Source organism: Varroa destructor, unplaced genomic scaffold (genome assembly GCF_002443255.2).
Source record: "Varroa destructor unplaced genomic scaffold, Vdes_3.0 BEIS01000004.1, whole genome shotgun sequence".
Classification (NCBI taxonomy): domain Eukaryota; kingdom Metazoa; phylum Arthropoda; class Arachnida; order Mesostigmata; family Varroidae; genus Varroa; species Varroa destructor.
The window spans coordinates 25,201,546-25,220,077 of NW_019211457.1; the positions used below are offsets into that span (position 1 = coordinate 25,201,546).

The 18,532-nt window shown below is 42.5% G+C and overlaps 1 protein-coding gene and 1 pseudogene across 2 annotated transcripts in view; both read left to right on the forward strand.

Annotated features, from left to right (window-relative positions):
• Pino (protein pinocchio) overlaps positions 1-18,532 on the forward strand; it is a 117,085-nt gene that overhangs the window by 19,401 nt on the left and 79,152 nt on the right. Inside the window, exon 1 of one of the 2 annotated variants that reach the window (XM_022804808.2) lies at positions 10,432-10,943. The exons of the other annotated variant lie outside the window; for it this stretch is intronic. Within the exon in view, the coding sequence (XP_022660543.1) occupies positions 10,934-10,943 (10 nt within the window). The 5' untranslated portion in view covers positions 10,432-10,933. Of the gene's footprint in view, positions 1-10,431; positions 10,944-18,532 lie in introns of those variants that run through there. 2 annotated transcript variants of the gene reach the window in all.
• On the forward strand, positions 1,726-3,661 carry LOC147755999 (large subunit ribosomal RNA; annotated as a pseudogene).

Consider the following 18,532-nt stretch of genomic DNA (forward strand, 5'->3'; position numbering starts at 1 on the left):
AGGAAAAAATGCGGGCCTTTTCCCATGGTGGTCTATATATCCATTGAATTGGTCGTGGCGTCTGGAAGAACTAGACGCTTTCTAGAATTAGGCTTTGTCAAAGCCGAATTAGGGCAGCCCTTAGATTTGCGCGTTATCACCACCGTTTTCATCATCACAACCATAGCGCCCCTTTCGCTTTTTCATGACCAGCCAACCGCCCGCATCGTTGTAGCCAAAACGAACCGTGCGTATGAAACAGGTCAGCATTCTCTGAATCCCTGCGATACAGCTACCGCTATCATAGTAAAATATACTATTAGATAGCAGAAGGTTTCGAGCAACAAGCACGTTTAGACTAACGAAACTTATTTTAAAGGGCTCTGACGACTGTCGATAGTTGACCGCCGCTCTGTTTACTTGCTCTGTCCCCCAATAGATATATGCTCCCATTATCGATGCATATTAACACAGCATCTGGAATTGACGTTCGATGGAATACCGAGCAAAATTAGAATCCTATCGTTAAGACAAGATGGATGCGAGCTCAGTGTGGGCACGTTAAAATGATGACTACGGCTATAAATAGAAAAGGCTGAACTTAAGGCGATTTTAACAGGAACTTGCAATGGAGGTTTGCTGATGCGCTAATAAAAAAACGCAATGATGATTGAGTGGCATTAAATTGAGCCGAACTCAGCGGGTGATGGGGTAACACGTAATGATATTGTAGCTAGAATGCCGTCGTTAGGGGATTGGAGACGATAGTTGTGATAATCGATGGATATTCTGAGTACTCTCCACTAACGATATTCTGTGCAAGCACGACGCATCCACGTTCTATTGTATTAAACGTGTATCACAATAATATAACCTAGGTACATGGCGCAGTGCAAACTTTAGGAGGATAATTTGTGCCTTTGATGTTTCGATGGCCCCATCTATTTCCGCTATGATCCGCGAGATCGCTTCACGCTGCTAGCTCACAAAAAAAAACTGCAAAAGTTCTACTACAATTAGTCACCGGGCTACTCCAATGCCCGTGTCGGCTGGGCCGCTGTGGAAGAGAACTACGATATCTATATAGAGAGAAGGAAATGCGGGGCTTAAGCGGGTTTGAACTTGAGCTGCCGCATAGTTTCAGAGTGTCGGTCAGTCGTTTGTACTACCAGGTTTAGTTCCGGAACTGTTGCGGACAGAAAATCGGATACATTACAGAGGAGACCAACGTGTCAGTGCGGAGACTTTCCCTTTATATATAAAGCGAGAGCAAAATCCTCTCTTCGCCTGTGAATCATTATAGACTACGAGAAAGAAGCACGACTGGAAATGGTGCAGCTCAATACAGATGAACACAAACTATAAAGACAAAATGAATGTTTCTGATCACTTGTAGCTACAAAAGTTTCAATATCTACGATAATTATGTTGTTAATGGTTGCTATTTTCATTATATCATCATCAGATGATATCTCTATTTGGCTAGAAAATAGTACCCGTCGAGAAAGTATTCTACAATACAGATTTAATACCTAATAATAGTGGATACACAATCATTAAGGCCTCTCCGTGCTGGCTTGGTCCTTTGGCCATAACAACGGCAACTGATTAAATGATAATCATTGATTAGTAGTTCTGCGCCACGGCAAGTACTTCCTAACGAATTTTATAACACTCGAAGAACAAACTATGAATCGGTTAGATACTGTATTACTCTATTCGGGTCCCCACCTGTCATTTATGCGTTTTGATAAAGGAGACACCGGCAACGTTCCAAATAAAGCCTAATAATAAGCACTGGAAAATTGCGTTATTTAGTCGAAAACTAAAATTCACTATAGGCTTATTGCTGTATTACGTAATTACATCTTGCAAACACTAAAAACCAAACATAAACAGGAACTCTGAACAACCTTCACGAATCTCTTTGTATATAACTAGTCATCATTGAGAAATGCCGATGTGGCATCGGTGTGAGACAGTCTGTACAAACAGCGATGCTCTCTCTATGCTGGACGTCATCTACCCGATGTAGTTTAGCCCTGTGACAGCTGGGGACTGCGTTTACTAAATCTGCGATTTGGTTTATTCCTTGTCGCCATGAGTATGTTACCGTACGTAAGCAGTGCGCCATCATTAAGTATTTGATCCATCTTAAAAAACCGACCGAGGGGTTCAAATGGCCCGCGAGACATTGGGTCTTAATACCCGAGAGCGAAGTGAAATGCAAGCGTATATGATATTTGCGGTTTTTCTATGATAAACCACTTGTGCTTTCTGGCATTTGTAGACTCCAAACATGATGTTTGAGACCTGGAAGATGGTGAGCTCTGCCTGGCCGACGTGAAGCCAGAGAAAACTCTGGCGGATGTGTGAAGTTATTCTGACTGGGGTGAAAGACTAATCAAACCATCTAGCAGCTGATTCCTCCTGAAGTTCCCTCAGGATATCAGGCGTATACGTACACTTTCATCCCGTTTCAATGATTAGAGGTATCGGGTGAGCCTTAACCTATTCTCAAACCTTTGATGGGCGTGATTGTTCTTCCTTGATTGAAGAGCGCTGCTAGTGAGCCATTTTTGGTAAGCAGAACTGGCGTTGTAAGTTAGGTTAAAATGCCAGAAACTGAAACGCGCATAAGATCTATAAAGGGTGTTAGTTCGATGGTGGCCATGGAAGTCGGAATCCATTAAGAAGTCTGTTACAACCCATCTGCCAAGTTACTAGCTCCGAAAATTGGTTGCGCTATAGCATTTTATTTATACTCAACCTCTGACGTGTGACGCATCGGAGCGCTCAGAGAGTAGGAAGATAACGTCATAGCGTCGAAGGCTGTTGCTGTAAAGTTATATGGAGCTGTCGCATATACAGATCTTGGTGATAGTACTCAAATGAAAACCTTGAGCACTGAAGTTGGGGATGGGTTCCAGGTGAACAGTAGTTGATCAGTCGGTCTTAAGCTTACGACGGAACATATGTTGAATGTGTATAATAATGTGTCATTACTATAGGCAAAAGGGAATCAGGCTGAACTTACGTTCAAAAGCACCAAGGGATAGGCTAGGAAGAGTTGTCTGTTCTTTTTGGATCACTGATGCCCATGGAATGAAGTAAATTTGAGATTTGGGTAAGGGTGACACAAAGCTGCTCATATTAGAGCTGTTCGGTTGATTCCCTTGGTTCTCAAACTTGGTGGCAGTCCGTACTCATATCCGCAGCAGGTCTCCAATGTGTGAAGCTTTTAGTGTCTAGATTAATGTGAACTCCGAAGGTTGACAGTAGAAGTAATCAAGACATTATATTGTCATCAGATGGACTTCATGTCTATCGGAATGATGACCGAAGTTGTGTCTATGGACATTAGCTCTTTCGGTTAATGCTGATATGAGTGAAATTATCAACAGAGTAAATCCGACTGTCTTATTAAAATAAGGCATTGTGAGGTCCAGTAATTGGCTATGACACGATATGATTTCTGCCGAGTGCTCTGAATGTCAAAGTGAGAAGATTCTTTGAAGCGCGAGTAAACGGCGAAAGTAGGTATAACTCTCTTGTAGTAGCCCAGTGCCTCGTTAGCTAATTAATGGCCCGCATTGATGTCATAACGATATATATATAACGCATAATTATCTGACATTCGATAAGGCATCAGTCCGAGTTTGCGGAGATACGCCGATCTCGTGGTTTGCTCTTCATAGAGTATACTTTTTGTTGACCACGGTCGTGATTGACTGGACCGTTAACAGGTACACGGTATTTTTTATACGTATTTAAATATATATACACACTACTATTTTTAGAGAAATAGCAGCAGAAGTAACTGTAAATAGCTACAGAGCATAGATCCAGCGATCCGTTAACAATTACCAATCGCTTCGCAGCGCGATGCCAACTAAGTTTGTTCCACGCTAAACAGCTGTTCGCTCAGCATAGCTATGCAAGAACCTGTTGTGGAGGCTACAAAGCTGTTGTGTACATATGTATGCTATACAGCTGAAATCGTATCGATGTTAGCGAATGCCGTTCTAGCAGCTGCCCTATAAAGGAAACAAAAAACATCGAGCGATCGGCCTGCTGCCGTATACTATTTAATGTCTGTTTGCGTGTCTATGGGTATATGGGTGACATATGATTTATTCGCACTGCGGTCTTCAAATCATGGCCGCTCGCCGGTGCTGGTCACACGGTACAAGCCTCGTTCGCGGTACGTTGGTCCAACAGCGGTGACATTATCCCAACGATCCAGGGCCAGTCATAACTACCTAAAACCACGGATCGATCCAAAATAAGCAGTTGCTTAATAAGACTATTCCAGCCGGTATTGCGCCGCGGTGGTCTGTACAGAAAGCTTGCAGCTTTAATACATAGCATCGTCTTCAGGAGTACAGAAGATCAAGGATACCTTGCCTCGTAGTATATTATGGCGATTGTGCTTGTCTAAAGGGTCTGCTCGCTGCCTTGCCCTGCATACCTTACCGTACTTCTACCCTCCGGTGCCCGAAATGGGTCCTGATTTGCAATAATAAGATTATGACGACTGTGATGGCAAACGCGATAACTGCTTCTGAATAAAGCAAAATATAGAAAGCACGTTTGCGTGAAAAAAGAGAAGCTCTGAGGCTCGGGGCAATTTTAATCCGAGGAAGCGGCAGGCAGCTCGAGACTAGTATATAGTATTTGCTAGGTTTCTGGTGCGTGATGACATATGTATACTGTGAGAGCTACTAAGTCATTAACAAATGCTGAAATGTCATATATACAAAGGTATAAAACAGACGGCCGCTAAAAGGTACAGACAGGAGCTAGAGGCGTAGTAATAGATAGAGGCTTAAGATGTCTACGGTACCCCAGACGCGTAAGATTCTGTCTGAGATTGTTTGAGAATGCTTCGCCGGTTTGGAGGGCCGACTCGATGAGCGAGAAGACGTTATTGAAAGTCCATGGCTTTATGTGACGATACGATATCGTGTGTTGAATATTGTGATATTTCTAAGGTTGATGCGTGAATGAGGGGGAACCCCTTCTTCACTTTCCCTTATTACCTACCCACTGTTTATTTGTTTTCTTCTGTCCGAAAGCATATATATTTTCCCTTTTTCAACTCATTATAATTTCATCTTGAGTCGGTACCTTAAAAATCGATTTTGTTTCAAGCATTTCCAGCATCTTTTTTGATTTGCTTTTCGCCAAAATCTAAAAGCTTGGGATATTTGTGCTACGTACGGCAAGGACTCTATAGACGAGAGGACTTTTGAAAGAGGTTTTCTTGGCTCAGATATATCATCTCGGACTTAGAAGAGGTATCTTGCCGTTGTGGTTAATCGAAATCGACGAGGATTGTTTTAAGGAAAAATGGCTGGCAGACTACTCGTAAACCGCCTACGATGGGCTGCGTACATGTAGCTAGACACGAGCTCCTTGCCTTCTGTTAAAAAAAAATAGGAGTCTAGATCCTCCGCTACCTGGAAGAAAAACGCTTAGAAACATTGCTTCTTATTGACTTTCAACATCTTGTCTGGCACCGAGCTGCTCGCAACAACAAGGTTAGGCTAAATCTCCAGGTCTTACACTAGGCCAAATAGGGTGATGAGAAACTAAAACGAACGCGAAGGATCTGCTTTTGGTTCAGTAGGATCAAGTAAACGAGCGTATGCAAGTAGAACAGTACTGGTAACCTAAGGGACACTCACCACAAAGGTCGCTCAAGCCTCATTGAGAGATTCTGCGTGGAACCTTCTTTTGCGACTTCCATATTCTCCAGGCTCCAGAAAAAAGTATAGAATGTTATTCTTAGTACCATTTTAATACGTATATATATATAAAACACACTTGGTTGAAGTCAAGCAGATCAAGTACACTGATAAACGTTCCGTATGGGCGGGCAGCTTTTAATATCCTTTGCACGTTGAATTGAATTTTTCATTATGTGCCAATGAACTTTATTAATATACCTGTAGTGGCGCCAACATTTCAAATCGTACAGACAATTTTCGCGCGAGTTCCCTCCTGTGCGGCAAGGAATTTCGTCAGAGAATCTATATTGTTTCAATATGGACTGGAATCATCCGCGATGCTACAGCTTAGAACAGGTGGAGGGAAAAAATGGCGGATTAAATCTCATCTATCAATTTAAAAAAATATATCATTTTTTCTTGTTTATCTAGAGCAGTTTTACAAAGCTATTCCTTGCGATAGAGTTAATAGCCAATTTGTGGAAATCGGTACTGATTCCAGCCATAAACGCGACTAACAAATATACTCAGCATCAATCCGCTATCGTATCGTAGCTCTTTTGCCCTTGTCAACGAAGCGACCCTGTAGCAAGTCATATTCAGAGCTTTTACTACTACCATTTACCTCAAGTCGTTTAGATCATAAATGAGTGTGAAATCATATAGAAAAGGAAGACGAAGGCCGGACCTGGATTCTATAGTCACTATGATCGAACATACACAATCGAAAGACTTGTTGGTGCATAGTAGATTAAAGGGAGAGAAAAGTATTACATGTTAGGCCAAACTCGCGAAACTTCAGTGCATTGACTACGTTAGAGACATGCTTTCTTAGTCTACCCGTACATAATAACGTCGAGAGAAATCGGGAATGAAGCGAACGCGTTTTTATTCAGTTTTGATAGAATATTTTGTTAATTCGTTTGGAGCCGTAGTGCGGGTTTCCAAAAGCCCGTCATTAATATGACTTGCCCGTAGCAGTGTTACCTATAAAGGGCTACTGGCCCCTCCAAATGAAAGTAAGTAATCCTTGCAAATCTATATACTAGTTTGCCATTAGCAACAGTTTGCCTACATAAAAAATTGCTTCTGTTTGTAAAATACCAAAATTCAGCTGGGAAGGGACCCTACATTCCTACCGAATACTTGATCGCACTAAAAACCCAATATAGTAACATCTCCTCCATGTCTGCTTGTATTTCGATTAGTGAGTGCTGATAATGAGGTGCAGCCTTCAATGATATTTTTCGCTCGGAAAAGCGTTTTGTAAGTGTCACTTATTTTTAATGCCATATACATGAAGTAAACGTTCCTATCACACTGCGGCGTCATGCACAGCCTGCAGTCGTGCCGACTGGGTATTGTCATCAGCCCTTATTGTAATAGCAATGACCAGTGATTGTGGGCGTCCTGTACCTAGTCAAGCTAAGGAACTAGGGATTTTTTTAGGTACTCTAAATATCACCGAATAAGATAAATGCGTTTACAATATCGTCAGACGGTCCGTCTTCCTGGCAGGTTTTTAGAACGCGCCTTTGTTTTACCGCACAATAAACTGTTGGAAGCCAGCATGTTTTTGTCCCAGCTAATCTGTATGGTTCACAGATCTATCAAAAGCTTTTTGCTTTCATAGAGAACTGATAGAGTTCATAAGTACCTAGGGCTGTACGTACACGTACACAGCGAAACAAGTGTGTTTTAGTAGCCAGGCAGGCAGGCAGGCAGACAGGGGGGGGACTGAGTAACGAAAAAAGAATAACACGGGAAACGAAAGACAAAGCAACTGAAGATTTAATTCGGAACTTTCCTAGACTTTGCCACTGTTTCGCAAAAAGCAGCTACTTTTTGCTCAGGCGCGGCAAGAATTAGTTAGTCGAACTGTTTCTTCAAAGAGATATCGCCGCATGTAATAGTTTCCTGCAAATACAGGACTGTTTCTTGATGAGAGGCAGTACTATGAACAATTAGTTACTTACGGAAAATAGATGTACAGCGTTAACAAAATCAATACCAAGCAGATTAGTCCGCTTACGTTACGTACTGCATATATAATAGTAATTAGGTTTTATATAGTTCGGATATTTGTAACCTAAATACAAAAAGAGAATGTCTCGGGAATTAGATAATTCCGCCGCCTGTTTCATGGATCTGTGGCATTAGCTATATCCTAGACGTAATGGCAGATAAACGTATAAGAAACTCTGTGATTATTCGGTTCTATATAAAATAGAATAGGTTCATATAAACGATTATTTGTTGCCACTTTTCATAGGAGGACTTTGTTAACCGTAAGCAATAAATTTGAAGCGCTTCTTCAAAACGGCGCCGGCCCCTGCCTCTCAGGGAGAAGTTCTATGTATACTAGAAATATGGGAAAATTATTCATGGTCAGTATGACAGATTAACACTTTCAACAGCTGAACAAAGGGGTTGTATACGGGATACCCTCTGCAATGTTCCGTGTCAACTGCATATATCCCAAATTAAACTACTTATTATGGACTACTAATTATAAAGCACAGATTGACTTTGGTCTACGTAAGTGCTGTTACGGTCTAGCGTAATTGAGGAGCCGATTATATAGCATTCAAGTTCTAAATGAGCTTTTATCTTCTTGTCTATACTATGAATTCATTCACTGTTTTCTAATATAGAAAAAAGCAAATCATCTACAGAAGCGAATGGACAACGCCTGTAAATTTCGAAGTAGCCCAGTTTCGGCGTTTCGAACTGTGCCTGAACAACCTAATACTTCGTTAAAGGTGTCCTGAATCATCCGATATTGAGGGCTGTACAAATTAACATACGTTGGCAATGAACCCATTCTAGTCAGAGGCAGCCGCTGAAAAGCCTTTCAAATTCTGTTTCTGATCAAGTTCGTTCGTGGACGTACCAAGCGCAGCCGTTAATTTTCGTACTCGTATCATCTTGTTCTACCATATCATACATCACTAGATATTTCTTACTTTTATGTAGAACACACTGTTCAGGTGGACGCTTATACGAAAGCCTTTTTTTTAAATAGCTTTCTTTTTTTTTTTCTTTCTAATTCACTATATTCACTTTACGATCAGTACATGATCCTTACCCATGCGATCGCCGCACCTCAAGCGATATCGACATTAAGAGCTATTGGGCTTCGGAAAGGAAACCTTCAGACAGAACATATGTTTCCTGTTCTTTTTTTTGGTTGATCAATGGATGTCACATCGAATCATTGGCCTTCTTGGTACTGCTGATTAAATTCAATACAATTTTCCTTAAAATCCATGTGGTGATTTCATTATCCTATCTGATAGTCCAGCGCAGGCAGGCAGGGTTGCGTATATGTTGAGTGAGTAATCACTTTGCATGGCGTAACAAAATGAATAACTCTAACACATGACGCTAATAGAAAATCTTCACGAAGACTTGGTTACCATTTAGCTCTGTATATTTCTACGTGCAACCTTTCCCACCTTCTTTTTCGTTTGCTGAAACACCTGACGTGAAACTTCAGACCACGTATGACCTATCACGTCGCAAATGTCTGAACCATTTGTAAGTTGTTCTAAATATTTCAAATTACGTATAGCAAAATGGCTGACCAGAACGGAGTGGCAGTTGCGGTAGCCGTGTCTTTTACCATCGGGTTCGGCCGATGAAAGTTGTGTGAAGTGCGCGAACAAGATACGAAGGAGAAACCGGCACAGAACTATCGGCTTAATAATGCACAACAATACTTATTCTTTATTTAACTGGACCTGGCTGTAGTATATATCGTTGGCGGGGACTAAATGAGGGGTTCGTGGCATTTTCGCAAAGAAGTTTACCTTTCCCTATCTAATAATGTCACTTATGTTGTTTTTAGATTTAGTAGTTTAAGCCGTCGTCCGACAGAACATTGTACACGTTTTTACCTAGGATAGCGAATAGGCCAACCTCTAAAAATGACTTGCTTAGATTTTCAATAGGCTCAAACAACTGGCGTTCATGTCACTAGCCCCTTCCACCGTCACTGGCCCCAGCTGAGTCCTTCTCGCCAGAATAGAAACGAATTGTTTTTTCTTAGCTCCGTACCGTTTGTATAGCAACTATGGCCGCTAACTATTTTGCCGCTCTGTTTCCGTGGCGACCGGTATTGGTCGACGGCGCTCGCTACCACCTAAAGGAAGCTCTCCGAGACCTTTGCTCCCGATAACTAGCAGATCTCTTGCGGCCCTCTGTCTACCGTCTGAGTGGCAGCGGTAACAGGCAAACGTCAAGGCGAGTATTGGCGCCAAAGCCACTGGAATAGTTGCCGTTACTGTTGCCTCTTCGTGCGGGCCATTGGCACCGACGCGACGACGCCGGCGATGGCGATGGCGATGGCGAGCGTCTGGCCGATTGTCACAGACAGAACGGATGACTCTGTAACCCCGTTAAGCAGTGCCGGCAGCCCAGCAACGCGCAGCAGAGCAGCCGTTAAGCGCTGATACAGCTTCAGGCCGGCGAAGCTCTGCATTTAACAGTACTAGTAATCTACTATATAATTGCGAAGTCAACTGCATATATCCAGCAATGCACGCCGTAGCATTAGTAGATTAGATTTCGCAGAGGGCGCAGGAATCAGCTAACGGTAAGCAGCTGTTCCTGGCGCCATTAATCGGTCGTCGACCGGCAGAAACAACCATAAACTAGCATACGTAGAAAGCAGCTAGTCGAGTTAGCTAACTTTAAATCTTGCTCGTTCTTTTCGTCGTTCGTGGACTCCAATGCTTGTAGTATACGCCGTTGGTGTTGAGCTGATTAGCGAATTGATCACCGATTGATGCAGGAAAAGGCTTTTTCTCTAAAGGAGGTTATCGTAATCATACAGCGTTTTAGATAAATCTACACGATTGCTTAGTAGTATGTCGAGCTAGTGTCGTTTTCATGATGGCATCGATAGTTTCGTTGAGTCGTTCAACGACACCTGCAGAAAACGACGGGCAAGCTAAGCCAAAACGAGTCAAAGTTCCGATATAGAATTGTGCGTAACAAGATCTGACTATTGTTTGATTTTAGTCATTGTTAAACTCCCGCCGAGACGAAGGTTGTGTTTGTTGATATTCGAAGCTCTGGACGTACAACGACGGGTAACGTACGATCATCTGTATATTTGTGAGACGTCGGCGAAGTGCGAAAAAGGTTCGTGACGCATAAAAAGGATTCGCAATGCTGAAGCGCTTCTAAGCCGGGTGACTTCACAATTATAGACAACAATGATTACAGGTAACTACGGGGCGATAACTGGGCTTAAGAAATTAACAAATCCAGTCTAACAAAATCACCTATGCTTTTGCTACGTTCGAGGCATTATAGCGGGGCCTGTACTACATTTGGAACATGGAAATGTGCAGCTTCGTAAAATTGAGTATTCATTCGTTCCTGCAGTGTAGACAGTAGCTAAGCTCAGATCGAACCAGATGAAGTTGGGAAAATGTTCTTCTATCTGTTAGAAACGAGAGATTATAGAACGTGCGGACGCAGATATCATCGAGTTTTTATGGAGCCGGAAAGGATCGTGAGAAGGAAGGAGATTAACGGCAAAACTACGGTACACCGTACGCCTGATCAACAACGATAAGTAACGAGGCGATTGTCTGTGCACGTGAATTATTCATAAGCGCCGACCCAGCTCTTTCTATTTTACCGTGTAATGACTAGACCGTTCACCGAAAACGCACACGTTTTTTTCGCAATTAATTTAGAAGGACCGGATGCTTTCCACTTCATATCAAATCGGATCCAGATGTAACTGTCAAAACAGAATGAAGATCGGCAAAGAGATGTGGGTATTACCGTTATTGTCATGTCTGGAAGGTTTCGGGAGGAGCTTCAAGATTGAAAGGTCATTTGTTTTGTATTTGTTTATCAATTGTAGTGCTCTATCGTATTTACGTTCAATTTAGTTGTAGCCTATAATTACAACTTATGTATACTACTTAGTACTCGCTGCGGCCTACCGTAAGCCGAAGACTACGTCGGAACAAACTACTTTGAATCACGAAGGTTCGCTTGAGCGATTCTGCGGAACGAAGCTGCTTCTAGTTGTCGATAATTGATCGGGCAATTGGAAAGTATCTCCCGGTGTATAAACCGGGAATTTTACTCGGGGACGAATAGGAGCCAGTCGTTACGCTCGATGAATGATGCTCATTTTAGAGATGCCGTTTATGGTGCAATCGACTTTGACGCTTGTGTGTTGCCCCGGAAATGACCATTGTTTACCTTACCTTCATTAATATACATAAGTGTATTTATACTGAGAGAATTTTAGTTCTAGCTTGGTTAGTCCATCAACGTACCGATACGCGGTATCGAGAGAATGGCATTCAATGCAAAAATGTAGAAGTGTTCTTGAAATCTCTACGTACATGGAAATCGACATTACGTCAGTACACACATGTACATAGATGCGTCCTGTGAACGTTCATGCTCATTGGACCGTAGTGTCTGCTATGGCATAAAGCCGCCCTGACGTAGCTCCTCGCCAAGATATGACGTCTGATATTTGTTAGGGAAAACTCCATAAAAGAAAGATGGTTCAATCAACTGTCCGACTAAAAAGAGCGAATTTGAATTTCCTGAAACATAACTAATGTCAAGCCATTGACGTATTACGACAGTTCGCTTCATACGGCTTATCCTTTTAAAGTAAATGTATCCGTTTGTTATATATGACATAGGAAGTCAATTAAGAGAGATAATGTGATTATTTATTCCAGTAATTCTGCACTGGCGAGTTGGTTAAAAGCGAAATATAATTTATTCTGGCTATTTGTTTGTGTTTCACGTCCCTCAGATCTCTGAGATCTCCCGACCTATGTCTTTGTATTCGTCCTTTGCTGTATTTAGCTAGGCCCGAAATTTTGCATGCATGGTTGGCCCCTCGCGACCTTATGAGTTAGTGCCGCTTTTCGCTTTTCCTATTTCGATCCGTAGAGTGATGTACTTTGTAAGCCTTTTTATGCTGCGAGTTCTACGTCCAGTACTACTGTTAGGGATTTCAGGCTAGCTCTCAACGCGAAACGAAACGCCCGGATTCGAACCTAGATTCCAGCGTGTTCCTAATACTACCAGGCAAATAGCCTACCTATTAAGCTATCACGAGAGCGTGATTTATAAACCTGGAGCAAGTTACGAGGCTCGATGACAAACGAAACGAAGACGTATGTTCACGTACTTGTTCGACCCTAAAAAGACCCGCCACGACCAAATGCTAAAATGACCATAATCGCAAAAACATTGACCACTTTGCATCTTTAACAGTATCGGTTTGTTGATCAATGTCTGCCGCCATAGTATAGAATCGTTAGGGATATAAACAATTGTGCTATCTTAGCGTTGATTCAAGTCGATGTCAACATGGCCATTACGCCATTTCTGTGTATCATTACCATTCGTTAGTACAGCATAATGGTGTCAATCGCGGCCAGATTAACTTGATTGCACAGATATTTTGGTATAGGCCGACCGTAGCTTTCGTATCTAGCGTTTCAACTCTACACACTGGTGTTCCCGATAGGCTGGCGCTTAACTGACGAATGTTCCATTTCGTTAGTCGAACATGGTCAGCGTTGCCTTACATGCGAGAGTTCGGGCATCCAGTACGGAACATCAATGGACATAAACTCTTGTGGAACACCCAACCCCATAGGGAATTCGCGACCGAGCGGAAAGCGGCAAAGTGCTATTTCATTTCTACAAGTAACCGCTGCAAACTGCCCTCGGCTGTAGACGCCCGCCGCGTTCCAGCCGGGTACCGATGTAACGCAGAATCCTCTTCTTAGCTTTTTACTGCCTTCGCCTCTGCTAGAATAATCGCCAGAAATTTGGGTTTGCTCGGCCCACCCTAACTCATGAAGCCTGCAGATAAGCTTGCAGAAACGAAACCGACGAGAACCGGGTCCGAACGGTCGGGCGTCGAGATACCTATACTCCAGGTGTACCAATACGTTGGCTGTGTCTTGATTAGCAACCACTCATATCCCTGTTCCCAGGCCACCTGTTCTCCCGCTACGGACATGCTACCTATATATATATATATATATATATATATATATACATGCATAATCAACTTTAGTTTGCGCGTAACAACGGGATATTGACTACCAAGAATAGATCGCAAGCCTGTTTCGCTTTATTGGTTTTATTCTCTTGCTCAATCGTTGACTCACCCATTCGGAAGTGATGTTACCATTTGTCCTGCTCGGGCGCCTGCAGGCCGTCAACCTGACTACCCAGTTGTACGCCTGTGTGACTATTATTGCTTAACGGTCTACGCAATAGTACAGTGAGGGCCATGGTACAAAACGGATGCAACATTTTCGATAGAGCCCGATTTCGCGTTTGGCACTATTAGATGGAGTATTAACTGCTGAGAAAAAGAATAGCACTTGGATAAGCTTCAATTTAATAACACGGTATTTTAAAGTTCTGCTACGTTTTACCCAAGGGAACCTTCCTTGCCATTTACATAGGCTCACATTTAGGTTTTTCCGATACGAAGAAAAGCATACATGCGAGCTTAGTAATGAAGTGATTAATTAATTATACAACAATGCCGCTTGCTTCGTGATTCATGCTGCAGCAACTCAATTAGGTTCTTAATGTCTAGGTAGCCGGTCATGCCGTCGGCGTTTGCTTTTACGATGGCGAGGACCGAATCAGTGGACGCTAGACTTTCTATTTTTTTTACATATGGATAATGCTGTTGTTAGCAATTTCCTAAAGAGATATTGGTTTTTCGAAAGGTTTGTTGATTGATTGTAGTATTTATATTTTAACGTTTCCTTTACTGTTGTCTCATACGCTTTGCCTTTGTCAGGTTAATGGTGGGTTAATGGATCGGGGAGGATTGACAGAGGTCAGACGTTTCACTCGTCCGCTTGTTTTTGTACGGCGATAGCAGCAACGAAATATCTTGCTGTAATAACTTTATAGCATATGATATATGATTTTAGTGCACTTTTATTCCTTATAGATGGCGTTAGTGGACTTTTGTACCACACAGTATTAGTCACATATCCTATTGTGTTATGCTAAAAATTGACCTCGCTATGGTGCTATTGGGGCCGCTTAGCTGGTCACGCGAGTCATCTGCGAGCTGACCGATATCGAACTGCTTTTTTGGTAATTTCATAGTTGAATTGATGCTGATGTTGGCGTATTTATAGTGTTACTGACATGTCTTTCACACCTCTGACCCATAGTTTTCTTTTTACTTAGCGGCGAAATGAAAGATTCAATAAAGACACTCACCGCATCTTCTAATTAAAAGATAGTTAAGTTCTGCTAGTTCGAAGTTTGTTCTGCAGTAGGAATTACTATGGAAAGCAGAACGAGAGATCAAACTATATATATATATATATATATATATCATTTTAATAAACAAATTTACGTAACTCTATATGTAAGAATTATTATTGAAAATTACCTATAACCGGCACATTTCATGTTTCCACAGTCGCATGTCGACAAGCATCGTTCGATTGCGGTAAAAATCAAGCCATTTGCTTAAAACGAGCATTCACGCCTCAATCCAGCTTCGTGCACTTGTGAAAATAGCCATCAAATGTGATTACGGTTAGTGGCTTTGTCCATCGGCCACACATGTGCCGGACAGCAGGAAGGAATTAAGGACAGACCTTTTCAGATCAAAGTCATCATCAAATAGCAGTGGAAGTTTACCTATATAGTATATATAGAGCCGTGTTCGTGCGGTTTTCTTGCGTATTCAACAATATACACGGAGCTTGTTGTCACGATCAGAATGCCATTCATCAGAGCTGAAGGTTATATAAGAGCGGTCCAATTGTATTATAAACACACGTGCACAGAACTCTACTTATCTATTACTGAACTACTACAGCTACGTGTAATATCACTGCCGAACTAACGGTTCAACTTTTGTCCGCGATTTTCAGACTCGATTATAATTTTTATTATAAACGCACCAGGCAGCCGCCTCAGTGATACGTAGGTCTATAATATACTAACTTATATATATAATGTCTAACTGCATTGCTTAATTAAATATGTACTTGGCCACAATAGACGACTTTTACTACGTCCGTATGTTGTTAAGCTCAAAGGAAGTGCTCTTAATAATAGGCTTCCGCCATGGCGTGACGTGACGCTTTTTCATAGAATACCATATAAATGTGGGCGCCTGCCTATTCGTCTCGAAGAATCTGTGCGTAAGTATAGTAGTGCATGTGTTCACCTAGAGCTCCGTCTATTCATAATATATCTACCAGTATTACTTATCCACGGCTACGGCAAATTTGGATCTTTTTGGCGATAGGGGCTTCATGTGTCCTGCAGGACTAAGCAGGAAATCAGAAGGGCGCTGTAACTGCGCCTTAGCCACTGGCAGGGTTCTCATCGCGTCCGAAACGAATTTTTAGGACTGGCAATCAGCTCGGCCTCTGTGGCTGCCAACACGGCCTAAGCCTTTAACTCTTTGCTGATCTGAGCCACCAACTGATAGCGCTGCTGCATACGATTTCCTCTAATAGGCCATTACCGCCACACCCTTTTTTACTGTAGCAAGGTTATTGTTTCTACTTCTTGCGTCCTCTTTAGCTATTCTATTACTTATCGGTAACGTCCCACGAAGCTCTAGGCAAGAGGCAGAAGGAGGAAATAAACTTTTATCCGCCTTGAATAGCTACTGACGCGATTATATAATGGAATTAAGAGTAACAGAGAAGCAGAGAATTTGACTGCGCTAAAAAACATCGAAGCTAGCAGAAGTGTATTTTTGTGTAAGTTTGATTTTTTTGTTTTTCGGATGGCCTTACAACCATCCGAAAAGCTTGTCTGACGGGGACGCCATTGGCCACGATCACTTTGTAAGGGTCGTCGAAGGGCAGCTGCTAGATCTGCTGACTGGCTCGGTCGATTCGATAGGGTTAGCCATTCGCTCTTTAACCCGTAAGGGCTTTTTCGGTCGGAGCTCTGCTGCTTCGCTCTTGCATGGATTCCACGGTTGCTAGCAGCCGCAGAAGTATCGGCTATACTAGCAGCCGCCATTGTGAATTCTGTGGCGTTAAGGTTTTTCTGTGGGGCAACAAGCCAAAATCTCTAAGCGCCAAGGATTAACGTCATGCGAAAGAGAACGGTCAGCTGATGGATCGCGGAACAACGGACCAATAGAGCAAGCGTCGGCGAATGGACACTGACAATAGTGTCTTGGTCAATGAGGCCCGCGAGACCTATTTTCTTTTGACTTTGTTGGCTGAAAGCGGCAGTACCCGGTGCTCGCGAGTTACGCTCATACGTCATCCGCCTGGTCATGCCATGGTTGCATACAGGTAATGAGAATTCGTATAGTAAGTGGATCTTCATAAGTAGGATGGACTAAGTTAAATACTATACGTGGAATTACAAATTCTACTCCGGCTATAAATAAAGTTAGCTGACATTTAGGTCGGAGAAATTTAGGCCGTGGTTCACCTGTGAAAAAGTAGCAGATCAGACCAGCATCCGTCATCGACAGTCTTCGTACGTTCAAGTTTATGCCACAAATGTTTGTTTTCTACCACCTATTTTGGATCTAAAAAGGCTATGGATGAAGCTGTATGATAGTTAAACGACAATAACAATATAAAGTGTCGTTTGGACATAAACATCCAAACAGATGCTTCTCGTATTAGCTGGAAAAAGCAGGGTTGAAGCACAAGCATTAATTTCTTGTGGCATCGAAGGATCAGCAGCGAACTGAGATTGTTTGTGGTATTGGTACTTGAATCCTCGTTATGGTAGATCACCTTTTGCCTGAGTAGCTGGTATTGCATAAAACCTATCATTTCCACCTATAGTGAATGAAAGCAAACTAGTTTTTTATGCGCATGGACCTGTCGACTCCACGGTATCAGCCTATATGCAAAACTGTAGTAGTTTGCCCATGCATTACGACTGGGGCAGCGGATGCTCAACCGAAATACGTTCGACATGCTGCCCTGCTCTTGCAGTTTGTCTGAAAAATGACGCGTTAGTACCCTGGGGCCGGCAACTGCAGTGACAGTGCTATGAAGAGATTGCATGCCAGCTGTGACGATCTACTTAACACAAACAGCAATAACAGCTTTCACATCAGCGTTATTTCATCGTCGTCTCCTTCTCCCTGTGATCCGTCACGTTTCGTTGTCCTGATCTGATCTGAAATAGTCATCTTTGGTATGTCATGCCGTGGACGATGGCTTCGAGTAGGAAATATAAGAATACGTCTGATGTCTTTGTACCACCTAAATGGTATGTTTAGCCAACTCCACAGAATGATACGATGCACACAGAGATAAACGTTGACATAGGTACATGTTAGATCTATAGGACCAATAGTAAAGTACAAAGATCGACACCTCAATGCACTTCATTGCTTGCAATCGCTATTACACTATGCGCTTACGGCTGGGCGGTGCAATGACGACTTTGTGTTCATTGCCGTCAGAGAATGAGGGCTGGCTAAAATTCGTACGGCTGAGAACGGTACTGCGTTTTGTAGTTAGAATGGTCTCGGACTTGAGTGTAGACGAATTTAGAGAGCACACGTCAGCAAACATAGCGTTAATGTTTAATCAGGTTCCAAAGAAAAAAGAATGCACTTGAGCACTTTTCGCGGCCGCACTCGAAGCTCACGTCGGCCGCTGGCGTAATGTACAAATATAATACAAGTATTAACTATTCATCAAACGTCATAGTTTATGAGACGGCTTGTTTGTCATAGCAAGTATGGGATTAGGGGGCAGCGCCTTTTTTCGAGAGTTCGAGGGAACGCAGTCGTCATTTGCCCCTATTAACTGTGACTGCAAAAG